The sequence below is a fragment of the Nomascus leucogenys genome, chromosome 4, assembly GCF_006542625.1.
Source record: "Nomascus leucogenys isolate Asia chromosome 4, Asia_NLE_v1, whole genome shotgun sequence".
Taxonomy (NCBI): domain Eukaryota; kingdom Metazoa; phylum Chordata; class Mammalia; order Primates; family Hylobatidae; genus Nomascus; species Nomascus leucogenys.
In genome coordinates, this window is record NC_044384.1 from 61,480,934 (window position 1) to 61,501,545 (window position 20,612).

The 20,612-nt window shown below is 37.8% G+C and overlaps 2 protein-coding genes, 1 non-coding gene and 1 pseudogene across 4 annotated transcripts in view; 3 read left to right on the plus strand and 1 right to left on the minus strand.

Annotated features, from left to right (window-relative positions):
• Window positions 1-17,862, minus strand: part of METTL4 (methyltransferase like 4) — a 31,900-nt gene extending 14,038 nt beyond the window's left edge. For both annotated transcript variants that reach the window (XM_003262021.3, XM_030810684.1), the window contains exons 1-5: window positions 17,507-17,862; window positions 13,189-14,022; window positions 11,843-11,905; window positions 2,715-3,084; window positions 738-807 (exon numbers count right to left, since the gene is read on the minus strand). In XM_003262021.3, the coding sequence (XP_003262069.2) occupies window positions 738-807; window positions 2,715-3,084; window positions 11,843-11,905; window positions 13,189-13,584 (899 nt within the window). In that variant the 5' untranslated portion in view covers window positions 13,585-14,022; window positions 17,507-17,862. The remainder of the gene's footprint in view (window positions 1-737; window positions 808-2,714; window positions 3,085-11,842; window positions 11,906-13,188; window positions 14,023-17,506) is intronic.
• Window positions 3,412-3,546, plus strand: LOC115835003. Its single transcript, XR_004029974.1, has one exon. It is a non-coding gene; the product is annotated as a small nucleolar RNA U109 (small nucleolar RNA).
• Window positions 14,750-15,484, plus strand: LOC100583252 (annotated as a pseudogene).
• A 36-nt stretch (window positions 17,863-17,898) lies between the features above and the next one.
• NDC80 (NDC80 kinetochore complex component) overlaps window positions 17,899-20,612 on the plus strand; it is a 45,681-nt gene continuing 42,967 nt past the window's right edge. The window contains exons 1-2 of the mRNA XM_003262022.2: window positions 17,899-18,041; window positions 19,327-19,436. Coding sequence (XP_003262070.1) covers window positions 19,336-19,436 — 101 coding nt within the window. The 5' untranslated portion in view covers window positions 17,899-18,041; window positions 19,327-19,335. The remainder of the gene's footprint in view (window positions 18,042-19,326; window positions 19,437-20,612) is intronic.

Consider the following 20,612-nt stretch of genomic DNA (forward strand, 5'->3'; position numbering starts at 1 on the left):
CAGACAGATCATGAGGTCAGGAGTTCGAGACCAGCCTGGCCAATATGGTGAAACCCCATCTCTACTAAAAATACAAAAATTAGCCGGGCATGGTGGCATGCGCCTGTACTCCCAGCTACTCAGGAGGCTGAGAAAGAAGAGTCGCTTGAATCCGGGAGGCAGAGGTTCCAGTGAGCCGAGATCGCGCCACTGCACTCCAGCCTGGCAACGGAGTGAGACTCCGTCTTAAAATAAAATAAAATAAAATAAAATAAAGAATTGAAAGGAAAAAAATGTTGAATGCCATTGAAAGGAAATATCATCTTAGTAAATAACTTATCGCCCTAAGAAGTAACATAAACTAAAAAATTAAAAACAAATTTAAGAATGAATTAGACAAATTCATTCGTAACACTTTATTAAGGAAAACTGGAAACTGGAAATATTTTGACACATATTTCTAAACTTTAGAATTTGATATCAAAGAAGACAAATATGTTGTCCTTTGGTGTTAACAGAAACAGCCCTGAACTGCTTCTGGCATTAATAAATGCACTACTTTTGACATTCTTACACTTATATATAGTTACAGTTCAAGAGAATTAACTAGTTAAGGAAATTAAACTGTTAAAACTATTGAAAGCATTTTAGTAGTTTCAGATAATCTATATCATAAAGTAATGCCAATAGTATATTAAACTATAATGTACAAAGGACTATAGTTTTTTTAGAAAGCAAATGCTTTCATTTCCACTTACCTATTACTTCTTTTAACTGATTTGTTCTGCCATGGTGGATCTATCACAATTACATCAAATGTTTTCCTATCTGAAAACAAAGATACAATTTCGGAAAATACCTTCTCTACGTGATCACTTTAAAAACTAAACATGTTCTTCAAAACTCAAGTGATTTCACTATGGACACGAATATAATGGAATGCACCAAAAGGATCTGTATATAGCATTTATTCAAACAGAGTAATTTATCATTAAATATTAGATGTTTCCCTTACCTCTAGAATTGTATCATAATGTTACCTATTGCAATTTTTGCAGAGACTACCTGCAGATGACTATAGCTCAGTAAGCTGAACACTAATGATCTGTGAATTTCCTACGCATCTTGGCAGCCATATTAATATAGTTCTAAGAAATCTAGGTCATTTTTTTTACTTTTTATTTTAAAATAATTTCAGCCTTTATAACTGACTTATTGGCCATAATAAAACTTCCCCAATTATTTACTAATGTACTTTTTCTGACCCAGGATCAAAGCCAGGATCAAACATTGCATTTAGCTGCCATCCCTCCTAACTCTCCTCCAACCTGGAAAAGTTCCTCGGTCTTTCTTCATCTTTCATGATTTTGAAACTTTTAAAGGCTACCAATTATTTTATAGGATGTCCCTCAATCTGGGTCTAGTATTTTCTCATGATTAAATTTAGATTATTTATTTTTGGCAAGAGGACCACCAAAGTAATGCCTGTCATGCCCTATCAGTGCAACATATCAGGAGATAAAGAATGTTAAAAAGTCTTTGGTTAAAGTGTTATCTGCTGAGTTTCACCAGTTTTTCCCCTGTAATTAACAAGTATCTTGGGAGGAGATACTTTAAGATCATGAAAATATCCTGTCTCATCTTTTCATCCACTATTTTGACATCCAATTATTATGGTGTTTGTCAAATGGAAATTCTCTAGATCCATCATTCCATTCATTTATTAACTGGAATTTTACTGTAAGGAAGAGCTGTCCTTTCTCCCCCTTTTATAAACATAGGTATATTTTTGTAAATGTGTACAATCTTATAAGTAATCAAAAGAATGCAAATTAAAATAAAGAAGTGACACTTTTTAAGCTATTAGAGTAACAAAGATCAAAAAGAAGAGAAAAAATGTTCATGCATAGCATGTTTTCTCATTAATTTGTTATCCTGTCATTTACTCTGAAGAATTTATGGCACTGCTACATGGATAACCACTCAAGTGTAAGATGGCTTGATGGCAATTAAAAGAAGCTTTTCATTAGTAAGTTGTGTTGTACTTGCTCAATAACTCAAAATTTTGCTATAAAATGTCCAAATAACAATAAACAGCACATTAAATTCAATCTAATCAATATACCTCAAAATGACCCTAAGCAGCAGGTATTATCATGTCCATTTTATAGACTGCAGACTGGGGCTCAGTTTTGTGAAATGAATACCCCAAAGACTCACAGTTAAATAAGCTTCAGAATCTAAAGTCAAATACAGGTCTGTGTGACTGCGGACTTCAATATTTAAATTTTTTAACTTTGTACAGGAAAATGTTTCAAGAAATTTTAGACAATGAGCTTGAACACTAGCTTAAAAGGTATCCTTTATATAAGGCTAGGAATGATTTGGGAATTGATATTCATAACTGAAGTGTTTCTACTTTGCCATGAAGAAAAGTTAAAAAAAAAAAGTGATTTGGTTAAACACAACTGCATACTGAATTCCTAAGTACAGAGAAGTAACTATATTTGTTCTCTTAGAAATTAGCTTTTGACTCTTTATTCATAATATTTATTTTTTTAAAACAAGCAAAAGTCAGCACCTTAAAATTAAACCTAAGAGACAAATAACCCGAGGAAAAGTGTTTACCCTATCCTCATAAATGCTGACCCATATTCAAATTTCAGAGTAGCTCTTAACTTTTCAGCCCACAAAAAAATTATCTTTTTCTAATAACAAACACAATAATTACTTACAGTTTAGAAGTGGTTGCATACAAGAAATGTCAGATAAAAGAAAACTGCTTTTCGGTGGTAGCAGGTATTTCTGTCCCATTAAAGTAATCACTTTTGTAAAGCTAGAGTTATTTTCAACAACTCGCAAAAATAAATCCTGTTCTGTAACAGATGTATCCTCTTCCACCAATTGTAATGTCTGATGTTCCATTTCATTCAGAGAAGGCAAATGCTTTGCCATTTCACATAATTCTGACAAATTGCAGGTGTCAAGTGGTAAAGTAATAGGTTTACTACCCTTGTCCTGTTTTTCAAAAAGTGGATAAAGAAAACCACTTTTGAGACCTTCCCGGATTAATTGTAAAGATCCATCCAAAATCAGCTCCCTGATCTGTAAGAGAATTTTAAGTACATTAAAAGAACATTGACATTAAAAAAGAACACTGACTGTGCTTTGAATATCTGAGTTTATAAACTGAAATCAATATCCTTAACGCTTACAGTAAAATAATTCTGTACTACAATGAAAAGATAAGAATGTGCGAGCGCGCCTTTGAACTGCTGTTTCCCAACTGTAGAGTGAAACAACCCTCACAAATTCACTGACAACTAAATAACCAAACAATATATGTAAGAAAATATATCCTCAAACATGTATAAGGTAAATTTGATAATCTGAATGTTTCTAGAAGAAAATGGGATTTCTAATCTATAGGGATTGCATGAGGAAGTATCTGCTCTTCACTCCTTTGGGAGGAGAAATATATCCATAATATGCTAAATTACAAAAGGAAGTCTCAGGGCCGCCAACCTTTCAGTAGAGGTTGAGTGGTAGCATATTACTCCTATATAAGAAAAAAAAATCATCATCATCATCTATAGGGAGAATTAAGTTTAAATCACAACATTTAATCTTAGATTTTTCTGGTTATCTAATTTTAAAATAAACATACCTTTCCTTTCATAAAACATAGCTTGAATTATAAAGAAAAACATAACTCTGTAAAATAAACATATAAACAAAATTTTATAAAAATACAACTAAAATAATTATAAAAATAAAACCCAAGTTCCCCTTCTGGACAAGATGGAGTATCGTGGATCAGATTTACCCTTTCATCTGAAATTACTTTTTTTAAATGCACAAAATATGTTTGGTTGGTTGGTTGGTTGCTTGGTTGGTTGGTTTAAAAAAAAAAAAGGCTTTCAGACTTCGGATGCCATGCAGTGTAGAACAGTGGTCCCTAAACAGCAAAAACAAAGGACTGCTCCAGCTTACTGCCTTCAGAAAGCTCCCAGGCACAGGGAAGACACATGCAGAGTCCAATAGTCTCTCTGAGTTGAGGAGATGGAGCTTGGAGTCTAGAAAGGCCAAGGAAGGTGCCAGAGAGGAGATAGCACAGACAGAGCTCCTAAGAGCTGCAGGGGATCTGCCCAAAATTCCAGCTAAGTCATGATCAACACATGCATGGGATGAAACTACCAAGGGCAAGGCGGGAAGAACCAGATAAAATGACCAGAAGAAATAATACCCAGGGCTCATCCAGGGCTGAGAACAGTTAGTGCTCCCCAATGCCAAAATGGAAAACATCAAAACTCACAGAACATCAGGCAGACAATTCACAAGGGCATTGCCTCGGCAATTGCGAAAAAAAAAAAATAGCTCTAGACCAAAGTCTGCTCTGATCATAACTAAATAAGCTTAAAGAGTCTCAGAAAGATCAACTAGTTGCAAAGAAATGTTTTCTGAGAAAAAAGCTCAAGAATATTTAAATGAACATGAAAATATGAACTACCCAAAAAGCTAAAGTAGAAATATCTTACAAAAAATTTAAAATTATCAGGAATGTAAAGAAGCAGAAAAATTTATTATAAAAGGAAAAAATCACCAAATGGAAACATAGGAATGACACAGACGATAAAATTAGTAGAAAAGGTTAGGTAGGTTTACTTGCAGTCCAAATAAATATATTGGGAATAAAAGTAAAAAATGATATTAAGGTATTTATACTATATTCATATGTTCAAAGATGTAAAGGAAAAAAATAAGCATATTAAGAAGTGACATACAGACATAAAAAAAGGACCAAATGTGTCCAAAATGAAGACAGAAAAAGTATTTGACAGAAATACCTGTCCAAAATGAAGACAGAAAAAGGAAATAATGGCTGAAAATTTCCAAATTCGCTGAAGAAGATGAAGAGGAGGTGGGGGTCAGGGGAGGAGGAAGAAGAGGAGGAGGAGGAATCTACACTATGTAACATCCTAATCAAATTGCTAAAAGAAACAGTGATAAAGAGAAATGTTCAAAGCAGCCAGAGACTTCCACTGGCTGGAACAACAAAGAGAAACAGTAACAAGAGCTTTTAAAACATTAGGCAAGGAAGGACAGTAGCCCTAAGCAATGGGAAAGAAATCGATAGCCCCAGCAAATTGCCTGGAGAGAGTTTCCAGGCCATAGAAAGGCAGAATCTGAGCAGAGCCTGGAAGAATCCCTGAGTTGAGGAGATAGAACTGAGTACAGTTAACAGTTCACAGGACAGAATATCAGAGAGGAAACGGCTCCACAGAGAGAGAACTCAGGAGATCTGCAGGTAGGTACGCTAGAGAAATTTACCTATGTACTGATCAGTACAAGTGTGTGAAGAAACTATCAGAAGCTGGGAAAAGAAGTACCCCAAAAATTTAAAAAATAAAAATTAAAAAAGTGTCTGATGCTCCCTAGGGCCAAGAATAGTGCCTGTTTCCACCACTCAGATGGGAACACCTCATGATTCATAGGGCAATTGGGAGACAATTCATCCTGAGTCTCTGAGCAGAGACACTGCCAGCTTTTGTTCCAGAAAAAATTTCCAAGGATATGTATACAACATGGAAGATGGAGTGGTGTCTCCCCAAGGCAGAGGATAGACTTGTATGCTGTCCAGGTTAATAAAGTCTCCCTCTGGGGCAAAAGGTCAGAGAGGTTTGTTTGCAACCCACTTAAAAGATGAGACTTCCTTAAGCTTGGGATCCTTAGCTTGAATCAAAGAATCGCTGCATGCATAGCAAACCCACTGCATGCACAGCATCTAACTACGTTGATTGCCATTGTCCTCATGGGACATGGGGTACAAAGGGAGCCTGTGAGCATAAAGCACATGCTGTGCCAGGAGCAGTAAAATCCTTTGTCCCTGACCTAAGAGTCTCCTATCTTCTGCTAGCATCCATGAAACTAAGGCAAGCTAACTTGTTAGCTTCCAAATAGGGTAAAATTCCAGACGCTTCACAGTTCTTGACGGGGTATTGGGTGATTAGATGGATCTTGCATCAGTATAGGGGCATAATTAGCCTTAAACACTATTCTAAACCAATCCCAAAAAAATCTACCCAGCAAGTGAGAAATTAATGCAAAAATCTCTAAAGACAAAGAAGTTCTGAAAAATACTATCAACTAACTTTATCTGACATTCATAGAACACTGCATCTGACATTCATAGAACACTGCATCTAACAATTTTTGGAAAGAATATGTATAGATAATACATATTCTTCCCAAAAGCATATAATATAGGCACAAAGATAACTCGTATGCTGGGCCATAAGACAAGGTTCTATAAATGTAAAAGGACTGAAATCCTAAGAGTATGTTCTATACCCCATTGGATTTAAATTAGAAATCAAGAACAAGAAGACACTGAGATAAACTCATTATCTGGAAATGAAATAGAACACTTCTAAATAATTCATATAGGTCAAAGATGAAATAATAAGGAAAATTCACTTTTATTGAATCAAAGTGAAATACAAAATATCAAAATACGTGGAAGGCAACCAAAGCAGTGATTTAGAGGGAAACTCACAGCTTTAAGTGCTTAAGTTAGAAAAGAAAAAAAGATGTAAGTTAACCGACATAACATTCCACTTTAAGCAAATACCCAAGAAAATTAAAAATTAAAAAAGTTAGAAAAAGAAGAGCAAAGTAAACCAAAAGAAATAATAAAAAAAACAGAAGTCAATAAAATGGAAAACACAGATAGTAAGGAAAATTAACTAAATTAAAAGCTTGTTCTTTGAATATTTGTAAATCATATATCTGATAGGGAGTTAATATCCAGAATATATAAAGAACTTCTAAAACTCAACAAGAAAAAAAACAAACAGCCCAGAAAATGAACAAAGGATATGAACAGACATTTCTCTCAAAATATACAAATGGCCAACAAGCACATAAAAAGATGCTCAACATTACTAACGATTAGGTAAATACAAATCAAAACCACAATGAGATACTACTCCACACCTACTAGGATAGCTATTATCAAAAAACAAAAGTGTTGGCAAGGATGTGGAGAAACTGGAGCCCTTGGGTATTGCTGGTAGGAATGTAAAATGATAGAACCACTGTGGAAGGCAGTATGGTGGTTCCTCCAAAAATTTATCACAGAATTACGATAAAATCCAGCAATTCCACTTCTGGGTACGTATCCAAAAGAATTAAAAGCAAGAACTGGAATAGATATTTGTACACCTGTCTTCAGAGAAGCATTATTCACAGTAGCCAAAAGGTAGAAACTACCCAAAAGTCCATAAACAAATGGATAAACAAAATGTAATACTTACACAAAATGGAATATTTTTCAGTCTTAAAAAGGAAGGAAATTCTGATATATGCTACATGGATGAACCTTGAAGACATAGTGAAATAAGCCAGATGCAAAAGGACAAGTATTATGTGATTTAACTTATATGAGGTAAAGGCAAATTCACAGAGACAGAAAGTAGAATACTAGTTACCAGGTAGCAGGGGAAGGGGGAGTGGGGAGTTACTATTTAATGTGTAGTTTTAGTTTGGAAAGATGAACACGTTCTGAAGATGGATGTGGTAATGATGGCATGACACTCTGAATGTACTTAGTGTCACTAAATTGTACATCTAAAAATGGTTAAAACAGTAAATTTTATGATATGTGTATTTTACCTATTAAAAAAACACAAATTACTAATAAAAGCAATGAAAAAGTTATTATCACCACAGATCCTACAGACATTAAAAGAAAGCATAACATAACATGACTTCATGCTAACAAATTTGACAGCTAGGATGAAATGAACACATTTCTGTTTTTTGTTTTTTATTTTTTTGAGATGGAGTCTCTCTGTCACCCAGGCTAGAATGGAGTGGCATGATCTCGGCTCACTGCAACCTCCACCTCCCAGGTTCCAACAATTCTCCTCCCTCAGCATCCCGAGTAGCTGGGATTATAGGTGCCCACCACCACACCTGGCTAATTTTTTTATATTTTTAGTAGAGATGGGATTTCACCATGTTGGCAATACTGGTCTCTAATTCCTAACATCAAGTGATCTGCCCACCTGGGCCTCCCATAGTGCTGTGATTACAGGCATGAACCACCATGTCCAGCCTGAAATGAACACATTTCTTAGAAAATAAAACTTATGAAAACTGACACCAACAGAAACAGAAAACCTGAAAATCCTGTTCTCTATTAAAAAACCTGATTTTGTTACTAAAAACCTTCCCCCGTGACAATTAAAACACATCGGAACTTACATGATGTTGCTAAAGCTGTGCCCAGAGAAAAAGTCTCACCATTAAATTCTTCTATCAATAAATAAAGAAAAAAGAAGAGAGGAAAAAGTAAAGTCGCCAAAAAAATATCCACCACAAAAAGCAAAACACTGAGATGGTTACAAAGGGGGGGTTCTATCAAACTTTATCAAACTTTTAAAGAACAAATTTTCCCAATTATTTTTCTGTTGCTCCAGAAAATTGGAAAGTAAAAAGAAGGAAAACTTCTAGCTTCCAACACAAGAGGGCTAGTAAGTTCTCCAGTGTGCAGACATTCTACATATTTACATATATAATTATATATAAGGCCAAAGAAGTAAATATATCAGACCAATCTCTCTTATGACTGTCCCAAATAAAATATTAGCAAATAAAATCCAGAAGAGGCCGGGTGCGGTGGCTCACGCCTGTAATCCCAGCACTTTGGGAGGCCGAGGTGGGCAAATCATGAGGTCAGGATATTGAGACCATCCTGGCTAACACAGTGAAACCCCGTCTCTACTAACAAAATACAAAAAAATTAGCTGGGCGTGGTGGCGGGCACCTGTAATCCCAGCTACTCGGGAGGCTGAGGCAGGAGAATAGCATGAACCCAGGAGGCAGAGCTTGCAGTGAGCGGAGATGCGCCACTGCACTCCAGCCTGGGCGACAGAGCGAGACTCTGTCTCAAAAAAAAAAAAAAATCCAGTAGAACATTTTAAAAATAGTAACATCATGATCATTTGGAATATATTCTGCAAATGCAAGGATGGTTAATATGAGGAAGAATCATAGGAGAAATCTATTCAGTCTCCTTCAATAGGATCAATAGGTTCATGGAAAAAAATTTTTTAAAAAGAAAAAAAAAATCTGTTCAATCTCCATATATGCCTAACATGTTATTTCCAACTCAGTTGAAACCCAGTATTATGCTTAATGATGAAATTATCCCCCTTGTCAAGGACAAGACAAAGTAACTATGCTCACATATACTACTTATGTTTACTATGCACACAAATATTCTTTAATATTATATTATAATTTCCACCCTATAGAATTAGAGAAGAAATCAGAAACATGACAATTGGAAAGGTATAAGTAAAATTACTACTATTTGAAAGAGTTATATAGCTGGAAAATCCAAGAGACACAACAACAAAAAATTACTACAACTTAACAAGAAACCTGCAAGGCCTTTATAAAGAAAATTTTACACAACGACACAACAAAACGTGAACAAACGGAAAAATACATTCATGTTTTGGGGCAGAATCACCAACATCTTAAAGATGTCAACACTGCCCTAATTTAATTTAGAAATTTAACTGATGCCATAAAAATGGCAATAGGTTTTCTAACTAGATGTTATCATTGATCCTAAAATTTATATGGGGAAAGAAAACAAATTTATTAAAAAGAGGAGTGATGAGAAAAGGATGGGGATGGGCAGGACTGGCACTACCGGACAGTCAAACCTCTAAATCTGATTCAGCAAATATCCTGTCCTACTACTTTTTTAAGAGTTTGATTCCATTCTGCAGCACGTTTCATAATTTGTATTCATGATTAATACAAGTATTTAGCAATTAGAATATACATGAATTCAAGAAATTCTATTTTCTAATTTCGTGTAAACTTTAAAGTGAAAGTAAATCTCATTAATTTTTTATAGATATAAATACCCCGGATTTTCCTGATATTTCTGCAGTTAACCTTGCAAGCGGCATTTCCAGAAAATAGGTGTATTTCCAAAATTAACAGATAAACTGCTCACATTGAGGGATTTAACATTTGTGTATTCAGCTGTCTTCAGAATATTTAAAACCCAATGTCTTTACGAAAACCACAATAAGATACCACTTTATATCCATCATAATGGCTATGATAAAAAAAAGGGGGCACGGGCTGCATACAGTGGCTCTTGCCTGTATTCCCAGGACTTTGGGAGGCCAAGGCAGGAGGACTGCTTGAGCTCAGGAGTTCAAGACCAGTAAGACCTTATCTCTACAAAAAAATAAAAAATTAGCTGAGCGTGGTAGCACATGCCTGTAGTCCCATCTACTCAGGAGGCTGAGGCAAGAGGATCACTTGAGCCCAAGAGTTCAAAGCCACGGTGAGCCATGATTGCACCACTGCACTCCAGCCTGGGCAACATAGTGAGACCCTACCTCAAAAGAAAAAACAAAAGTTAAACATAAAAGCTAATCCAACAATTCCACTTCTGGGTATATACCTAAAAAAAGCAGGGACTCAAACAGACACTTGTACACCAATGTTCACAGAAACATTATTCATAATAGCCAAAATGTGGAAACAACCCAAATGACCATGAACAAATAAATGAATAAACAAAATGTAGTATATACAAACAATGAAATATTATTCACCCTTAAAAAGGAAGGAAATTCTGATAAATGCTACAACATGGATGAACCTTGAAGACATTATGCTAAGTGAAATTAGCCAGATACAAAAAGATAAACATTGTAGGATTCCACTTATATGAAATACCTACCATAGGCAAATTCACAGAGACAGTGAGTAGAATAAAGGATACCAGCAGCAGCTGGGGGACAGGGGGAATGGGGAGTTATTAAATAATGTAGCATTCCAGTTTGGGATGATGAAAAAGTACTAGAGATGAACAGCAGTGGTGTGGTACAACACTGTGAATGCATTTAATGCCACAGAATTTTACACCTAAAAATGGTTAAAAATGGAAAATTTTATGTATATTCTACTACAACAAAAAAGAAAGGGAAAAAAAACCCAGTGTTCTACCATCACATTAATTCAACAAGACCGAATTCCAGACCAAATTTTGCCATTTCAAAGGTGTTCCATGGAAAAAAAAAAATTAAGCTTAAAATATTTGTGTTCATTCTGTTTCTTCTCATTTCTTTAACTCTCTGATCTCATTTATCGCTATGTTCTAGAAACATATCCTTCACATTACTCATGCTCTCTTCTGCCACTATCTTAATATATTGTTTTATCTATAGACAATAGGATTTTATAATCTCGAAAATTTCTAAACTTAACCAACATAGCATAAGTTTACTTTGTTAAATATCTAAAGTAATAAAAGTACATGAAGTTCCAATAAAAACTGGTTTAGGCTAGACGCAGTCACTCACTCCTGTAAAATCCTAGCACTTTGGGAGGCTGAGGCTGGCGGATGGCCAGAGCTCAGGAGTTAGAGACCCGCCTGGCCAACATGGTGAAACACAATCTCTACTAAAAATACAAAAAATTAGCAGGGCATGGTGGCACACGCCTATAATCCCAGCTACTCAGGAGGCCAAGGCACGAGATTGCTTGAGCCCGGGAGGCAGAGGCTACAGTGAGCTGAGATCACACCACGACCACTCCACTCCAGCCTGGGCAACAGAATGAGACTCTGTATCAAAAAAAAAAAACAGACAAAACTGGTTTAAACTGTTCATTACTATAAAATTAACAATAAATATATTAAGTGCTAAGCCTGATCAAAATGACTGCTTGATTTTGAAAAAAAAACCCTTATTTATGTTGTCCATTTATTTTCTATTACTTCACATTAATCTTCCAATGTGATCAATGAACATTTTACACTTACCTTTGTATGGTATTCCATAGCATCCAATTCGCCTTGATTGAAAACAACACATCTTTTACGCTTCTAAATGGTAGATCAATTACAGGGGAAAAGTTATGTTGCCATTAATATTTTGCTTTTTCATTATAACATTATTTATGTCTTATAGCTCAGTCTAATAATTAATAATTAATAGTAACAATTGTCTACTGAGGTCAAAATCAATGCAAAGGATATGGACTGAGGAGGTAAGCTTTCCCAAGTAAATTAAAAACAACAACATAAACAAAATGGATTGTAAAAGGTCACCTCAGCTTTATCTGCTATTAATAAGAACTAGTTCTGGCCGGGCGCGTGGCTCACGCCCGTAATCCCAGCACTTTGGGAGGCCAAGGCGCACGGATCACAAGGTCAGGAGATCAAGACCATCCTGGCTTAACACAGTGAAACCGTGTCTCTAATAAAAAATACAAAAAATTAACCAGGCGTGGTGGTGAGCACCTGTAGTCCCAGCTACTCGGGAGGCTGAGGAAGGAGAATGGCGTAAACCCAGGAGGCGGAGCTTGCAGTGAGCTGAGATAGCACCACTGCACTCCAGCCTGGGTGACAGAGCAAGACTCTGTCTCAAATAAATAAATAAATAAAATAAACAAATAAAAATAAGTAAAAAAGATAATGCTGATATCAGATATCTAAAATGGACTTTGTAAAGTCACCTCTAAATTCCTGAAAGATATAAAAAGTATTAAAGCATAATTAATTTGATCCTGTATGGCGTTCCCAAAACTCTACTAAAAGATTGCACCAGTGTGAATATACAAATACATACATTTTACAAACGGGTATATTTACCACAGGAGCTTTCTACTTGTATCACCAGAAACTTTTAAAACAATCACCCCTCTTACAAACTTTCATTACATATCTCCAAGGGATAGCTCTCTAAAAACCTCCAAAAAACCACTTACTGCTTAGAAATTTTGCAGAAAAACCTTTTTTTTAAGCAAAAACAGTTGTAAACATATTCAATTAATACAAATGCCTAATCAAGAAAAGGGTTTTTTGGGAGTTTTTTGTTTGGTTTTTTGTTTGTTTTTTTGCTGTCTGGGTTTATTTTCTTTGCTTAATTTACAGAGAATTCACTTCCCAGCCAACTTTGCTTATTTTTCAAATACTATGCAATTTGGTCTTCTAAGAATAGTTGAAGCTAGAAAAAAGCTACAAATTATTTCAGATATGCTAAAGCCTTTTTGGGTTTTACTGATTCTTCTTTATACTTAATGAATCACCAGATATTTAAGACATTTAGATGATAAATCTCAATTATGTTTTCTGGAGAAAAATAAGTATTTCTTAAAACTTTCTACCTTCCCAATAATAGAAATGGAGATTTCTTTTTTAACACCATTCATCAGATCTTCCCTTTCATTATTTTGCTGGCATTCTTTATGAACAGATGGAGTTATATAAGGTTTGGTGACATCAAACAGTTCAGGTCGAAAAACAAATTTTTGTGTGAACATTTCATAATTTCCTCCATCATCATTCTCTGGCTTAGTGGTAGAGTCAGAAGCAATAAATGCAGCACAGGCTCCAGAGGAGGACACAGAATCCATTTGTAGAGACTCAAAGTGAATAGAAGTAGTGAACTCATTTTTACTGCAACAAGGTTCATGATGCTGGTGAAGTTGATAGTTTATCTTGTTGATAAAAGAAAGATGATCCAGTAACCACCCAGCTGACAACTGGTGTACCACAGACATTCCCTTCCTTTAAAAAAGCCTCTGGGAATTAGGAACTAGAATTAAAATCCAACTTTCCAGATTAGCTTCTTAAATGTCTTGTATTTCAATAAACACACACTTCATATACACAGATAGATTTGATATACAAGTACATAAACCTGACATGCACATTGAAGAGAATTTATCATTCATGATGTTAATATATACAGAAATTCTAAGGAAAATTGCAATGTTTTAATATAAACTTTCTTTTTAACTTCAGAGTTGATAATTCAACATTTTCAGCCAAAATTTGGCCAAAGGGGGTTAAAACCTGATCTTATGTCTGGAATCCCAATGTGATCCTCCTGTCTTCCTGGGCCCCCCACGACTTCTTGCTTTGGTCCTTGGGTCTAGCCACTAGGTCCACATCCTCCAAGTCAGGAAGTCATTGAATCTTTAAAAGGACAAAGTATCCTGTAAAAGCAAAGAACACTACATTAGCTATGTGAATTCACCCTTTTTAATGAGCTAAATCTATCTAGAGAGGGGCACAGAATTTCAGAAGGTGCTGTTAGCAGGTAATCCCTCGTTTTTGCAAACTACACTTGTCATAGTAAGTCAGCCCATTCTCCAGTACCATCTGCCCTACTTAATCACTACTACCAATGGAGTAATAAGGTAAAAAGAAAAAATTGTTCTAGTCAGAGAAAATGCAATTTTAACAGCACATCAGAAGCACTAAACCCTAGCAAAACTGCAAGGTTAAGAGTCTAGATCTGTAATTGGTTCTAAGCAATACCCCTTGGATAACTAGGTTTCTCAGAACTAACCTTTTTCAAAAGATGGATTAGAGTTCTAGATATTGCTTTCTAAATCCAGTGCAGTGGAGAAGAGGGGACAGAATAAGAAATAAATGAGTGCTTAATGGCACAATTAATAATCATAGCATTTAGATTCAAATTTCTCACTCCATGAGTGATATTATGATGTACATTGGTTTTCATCCACAGTTCCTGGCTCACAGCCCCTGTAGCCTTACTGAGTGCAGGGATGAAGGCTGAGTTGATCACCAATGATCAATGATGTAATTATTCATGTCTGTACAATGAATCTGGGAGACATGACACTATCTCAAGATAGAAATAGTGTCAGAAATGAATTAGAGGGAAGAAGGGGCCGGCCTAAGAGTGACAGTGACATGATGGCAGCCACCACAGGCTCAGGAGTAGGAGTACCTCTCAATTTCCAACTGTTGGAAGAACCTGAAGAAGGTTAGAAAGGAGTGGCTGGGCGTGGTGGCTCACGCCTGTAATCACAACACTTTGGGAGGCCGAGGCGAGCGGATCCCCTGAGGTCGGGAGTTCGAGACCAGCCTGGCCAACATGGTGAAACCCTGTCTCTACTAAAAGTACAAAAATTAGCTGGGCGTGGTGGCATGCGCCTGTAATCCCAGTTACTCAGAAGGCTGAGGCATAAGAATCACTTGAACCCAGGAGGGAGAGGTTGCAGTGAGCCGAGACTGCGCCACTGCACTCCAGCCAGGGCAATAAGAGTGAAACTATGTCTCAAAAAAAAAAAAAAAAAAAAGGAGTATGAGATGGCACAGATAGCTAGAGTCTAGAAGATGATAAAGACATGACACCAAATGGACAGGGATGATAATTGGGCCTCCAAGAACAATTTACGAAAACTGAATATATAGCCTTAAAATAGAATGTGGACCTAAATACCCAGCAGCACTCCCCTTTGTAAGATATGTAACAAAAATTAATGCTGTTCTAAAGGAGTGGTGGACTCAAGAACCATTTCAGTGCCAGCAAAATAGCAGAATTCACATAGCATCAAAGTTGTCTTGGAAGAGGTTGGACACCTAATGACATCTAAAGAAAACATGAAACTCCCTCAGCAGCCTGAAAGACAGTGTTACAGTAATTAATCAAAAAGAAAAACCATAGTCCCTTTTCCCTACCCCCATTCAATTTAAGCAGTCTTCATTTTCAACAGTAGTAAATTTTCTAGATACATCTTGTAGACCTCACAGTACTAGAAAGGATGCTCCTATTCAAAAGAAGTGTATCTTAAGATACTGTGAATGATGCTAACTTTTTTGTCCATTTGAAATATGTAAGTTGTGCTATAACAAATCATCCTGTCAAGCGACAGGATCAAGCAAGTATATTTAAATTGACTCCCATCATAACTGGTGGGGTACACCTAATTCAGCTGTGGAAAGACATCACACAATCACCTTGCTCCTCCTTACATGGCCTGGGGTCTCTGCCTTCTCCCCCTACCGCTCTCCCTGCCTCCCACCCCACCCCCACCCCCTGCAACAGCCCTCTAGCCTGGGAGGCTTGTCAGAGTAGACGTGAAGATCACAACCTGTGGGACCAATGCAGAGTGTGTGGGCACTCAGTTTAAGTATTCAGTGATGCTCCTTCCAAACCACTGTCCCATCCCCCCCTCTTCCACTCCCACCCTTGGCCAAACAACAGACCATAAGCCCTCCTCTCCGCTCCCCTCTGAGATTCACCTTCCATGAGGAATTCAGGGCTTTCCCCATATCTTCTCTTCCCCACCTTTATCAAGAGATGCTGCTCCCTCCCCGTCAAGTCTCTTTTTGCACGGTCACCACCCAACACTTTCCATGACACTTCCTTGCTTTGACCAGAAGCCATAAGGTAAGGTTGGAAGAACATTTATTCACTCTCCACCAGCCTAGGAAATGAATATTGGGTCCTCAGCCCTGCCACCTTCTGCTGTTATCATCAGCTTTTCAACTCAGGTTTTGATATGGTGAAAAGAGTCACCAGGGTTATTCAGACACCCGGGCTGTCAGGGTCCTTGGTGGTTAAACCTGGGAAAAGGCCACATGTAAGCACACATGATCCCTCTGAATTGTTTTCTTTTCCTGCAATTGTGCTTGCTCTTAAAAATTGAAGTTTTAGACAGGGCTCTCATTTGATCATCCTTGCAATCTATTGGAGTCTAGCTTGAAATGTGACAACTGGAAGCAAAAGAACCTTGAATTTGGTGCCTACTTTGGTTTTGGTGCTGCTGCTTCTCAAGATCCTCAGCAGGGATTAAGAAGTTGGGGTGCACAGCAGGAATATCAGGAAATTGGCAGGCTTGACTTCCTGGCAAATTGCTGCCAGGACCACTAAATGCTGAACTGTGGATGTATACCGAAATACAGGCAATTCTTTCCGTACCAAAGGTTTTTTTTAATTTTGTATTTGTGTAAAACCACCTTCGGAAGCAGCAACTATCTAGTCTGAAAAGCAAATGATGTTTCCATTAATCTTTTCTGGGGAAAACATTACTGCTAAGGATTTAACAATCTGTAGGTGAAGTTTAACCTAACAGCATTCCACAAGGAGACTTTTTATTATCGGACGGTTGTCTAATTTTAATATAATTTTTATATTAATATAATCCTTGGTTCCTCCCCATCCCCTTCATAGGCCACAGCTGAGGTGAAAGGGTCCTGGAATGGCTAGTGAGAGCTAGAAATTCCGACGGGAAAATCGAAAGTCAGAGCAGAAAGGCAACCTGCCCAAAAATAACAACGCTAGTTAATGGCACAATTGCTACCAGACCCAAGTATCCAGACTTCCTGGAGCTGTGAGATCTTTCATCACCACCACTCTCTAGGTACTGGGCAGCGCCTGTTTCTGGGTTCAAACTCACAGCAGCGAGGAAATCCTATTTTAGCAAAGTGATCTACTGTTACTGTTATTAGTGCACCCCTCTCCTGCGTCTCTGCTTCACATCCACTCCCTCGCCGCCCGCCCCCAACCACTCGGATTCTTCCTAGCCTCTCACAGGTCAGCCACCACTAGAGGACCTTAAGACTCCGGCAAGTGATCAAATACTGAGCCAGAATTTCGGCGGCAGCCGTACCAACGCAATCCTTGGAGCCCACTGCACCCACTCCGCAGCCCCTCTCCCACCTCACCTCTTCAGTTGTCAGAAAAGCGGACGCCGCCTTCCCAGACTCTCCTCATGAAAACAGCACCCATCTAAATAGTGATCATGAAAAACGCCCCTTTCAGTCCACAGAAAAAAAGCTTTCTCCTTTTCTAAGAGTCCACGGGCGCCGCCATGTTGCTGTACGGAAAAACGTTTCCAGGGCGAGTTGGAGCGTTCAGGGCCCTCCTCGGCGCTCAGGCTGCCCACGGGTCTTCAGACCTAACTTTAGGGGTCGTGCCAGACTTCGTAGGGACGGCTACACTGGCCCACAGACCCCAGTTCCTGGGTGAGGCGGCTGGGCGCGACCAGCACGCAGACTTCCAGCGACGAGGCGGTCGCGTGAAAGTTACTGCGCGCGTCGTGCGTAATGACGTCAGCGCCGGCGGAGAATTTCAAATTCGAACGGCCTTGGCGGGCAGAGAAAGGACCTGGTGTTTTGATGACTGCTGTCCTATCCAGCGGATACTTGCACGGTTTACAGAAATTCGGTCCCTGGGTCGTGTCGGGAAACTGGAAAAAAGGTGACTGAATGACATTGGATTAACTTTGTTTCTGCAGAACTGTTCTGGAGGAAGAAAGTGATGGCGCCAATGACTTAAATTTAGAGGTCCTGAGGCAATGTTTTGGTGTTTCCTGTTGGGAGAAGCCTCGAGGCCAAAACTGTGCGAGGCGCTGGTTTCACGGGATCCATTAAATTTCTAGTGGCAACGATTTCCCAAGGAGGAAAGGGGAGGGCCTGGGGGACACTGATGAGGAGTGGAGGCTCGGGAGAGGAAACGGGGAAGAATTGAAGGGGGCGGAAAGAGATGGACAAGAGAGGACTCGTTGGGTGGGTTGCGTCTGAATACTAGTGTAGCTTCTTATGGCCGTGTAGGACTGCGTGTAGAAGTCTTCATCTTAAATCATGAGAGCACATTATAAGTAGAGAGTAAACGTGGACACACAGGTGTGAGTGGAAAAGTTGAATAGATGAACAAGCGCATATTGAAGAAGAAATAGGCGGCCAAAATCAAGAAGAGTGTAATCAGTGTAAAAGACTTAAGGAGTACCCAGAGAAGTAAAAGGATTGTCACCTTCCTGAAAGCCAGGGCAGGTCCTGAGAAGGCTGGGTGCAGAGATGAGACAGGATCAAAAGTTTTGTCAATCATGTGTATCCTAGAAGACAACCTTTTTAGCAGATGTGAAGGGAGTGACCTGTTAATGTGGTTTGTAAATGGAGGCAGCCTATAGACCATTTTATGGACCAGATGATTTATCCTTGTTGAAGGGGAGATTGATGCCAAAAGGGCAGTAATTGAGGAAACAATGGGTTAAGGATAGAGCAGGAGAGATTGACATTAGGAAAACAGAATAGTTCCATTCTCTGAAACCAAAGAAAAGGAAACATTTTGAGGTGAATAAGAGAATTTGAGGTAATTTTTTTGTCTTCCTATTGAAATAGGCACAGCCAACAGTAGTAATGTGGTCTGGGTAACAGACGGGTCTTTAGCTACCACGGATACCCTTGTGAAGGCAAAAACCGTAACTTACTCATCTTTGCATCTCCTGCGTTGCCTAGCACACTCCCTTATACATAATGGGCAGTTAATAAATGTTATGTTGAATATTTTTAAATGGAATTAAATAGATGTTCCTTGCAAATGAGAACTTCAGTGTACATGAACAAATAAAGATACCCCAGGGGAAAGATGATGATCTTGAAGAAACAATGAAACCTGACTGTCTTTCTGTTTAAGGATAAATAGTTGCTTAATGCACCATCTCTGTCTGGAAAATTTTTTTTAAATACTGAATTCGTGAATGTAGGTCATAAGCATGAAGCGCAGTTCAGTTTCCACCGGTGGTGCTGGCCGCCTCTCCATGCAGGAGTTAAGATCCCAGGATGTAAATAAACAAGGCCTCTATACCCCTCAAACGTGAGTATTTCCCTCGTGGTTCTAACTTGCATGCTTTATCATCTTAGGCAAAGAAATTATAAAAAATAGTTAATACAAAGATGTAATATGAGTGATGTCTTGGTGAATCTTGTCTGTTCCTAGGGGTACCTAATTTTGGATCAATGAAATCTAAAAGTGGGCATGATACTCTGCTAGGTGTTGTGTGTCTCATTTGTTTCTTAAATTCCCAAAGCCAAATGCTTTACCAGGCACCCCCTAAAACGACTGTTAATTCTTGTTCAGTACTCTCTTATTTTTCTCTCTTATTCTAGAGCTACTTGTTTAAGCAGGCTCTGTGCTGTAACTTAGAGTTCACTGAGATATTTCCAATTAGCAAAGCTTCAATCAAATCAGAGCAAAAGTATTTGCTCTCATAATAAGGTATAATACAGTAGCAGCCTACAAAACACCACTCCTCCGAACTCTTTCCTCAAGATTTGCTGGGAAAATGTCTGAAAGAACCTGCTATCATAAACTATAGTTTTTCATTGTGAGTGATTATCTTCTAGATAAGAGAAGGCTATTTGTAAGCCATTGTAGAGTTGTATAATTCTTCTCTAGTACCGAGGTACAAGTTACTTGCTAACTGTTTTTAAATTACTTGGATTTACATAGTATGAGCCTATCCTACTTTTAGAAATTTGAAATATTTATATATTTTTCCTTTTGAATACTGTAAACCAAGAAAATTTTTGTGCTGTTATACATTACTTATACCAAAAAGACGTTATGCCTTTAATTGTGTTAGAAGCTAAAAGGTCACCATTGTCAATGTTTTTTTGCCTGCAGTTTAGATAATGTAATAAGTGCAGTTACATTCTAATACAGAGCAGGCTCTAAAAGAAAAAAAAATGTAAATGTGGTTAAGATAGTGGAAATCATAATGTAGATAGGATTTTTGTTCTGCAGAGAAGCAAAAGACTTAAATCTGCATAACAAGCCTTACCTTTAACCATTTTGTCTTAACTGGACTTCCTACCTATACTTTTCTTTGTCTTGGCAAATAAGTGAAATAAGCAGGGAACAGACAATTAAACAGCACATGTTCTCATAGGTGGAAGCTAAAAAATGTTTATCTCATAGAAGTAAAAAATAAAATGGATGCTAGAGGCTGGGAAGCGTAGGGAGAAGAGGAAAATTGGGAGAGATCTGTTA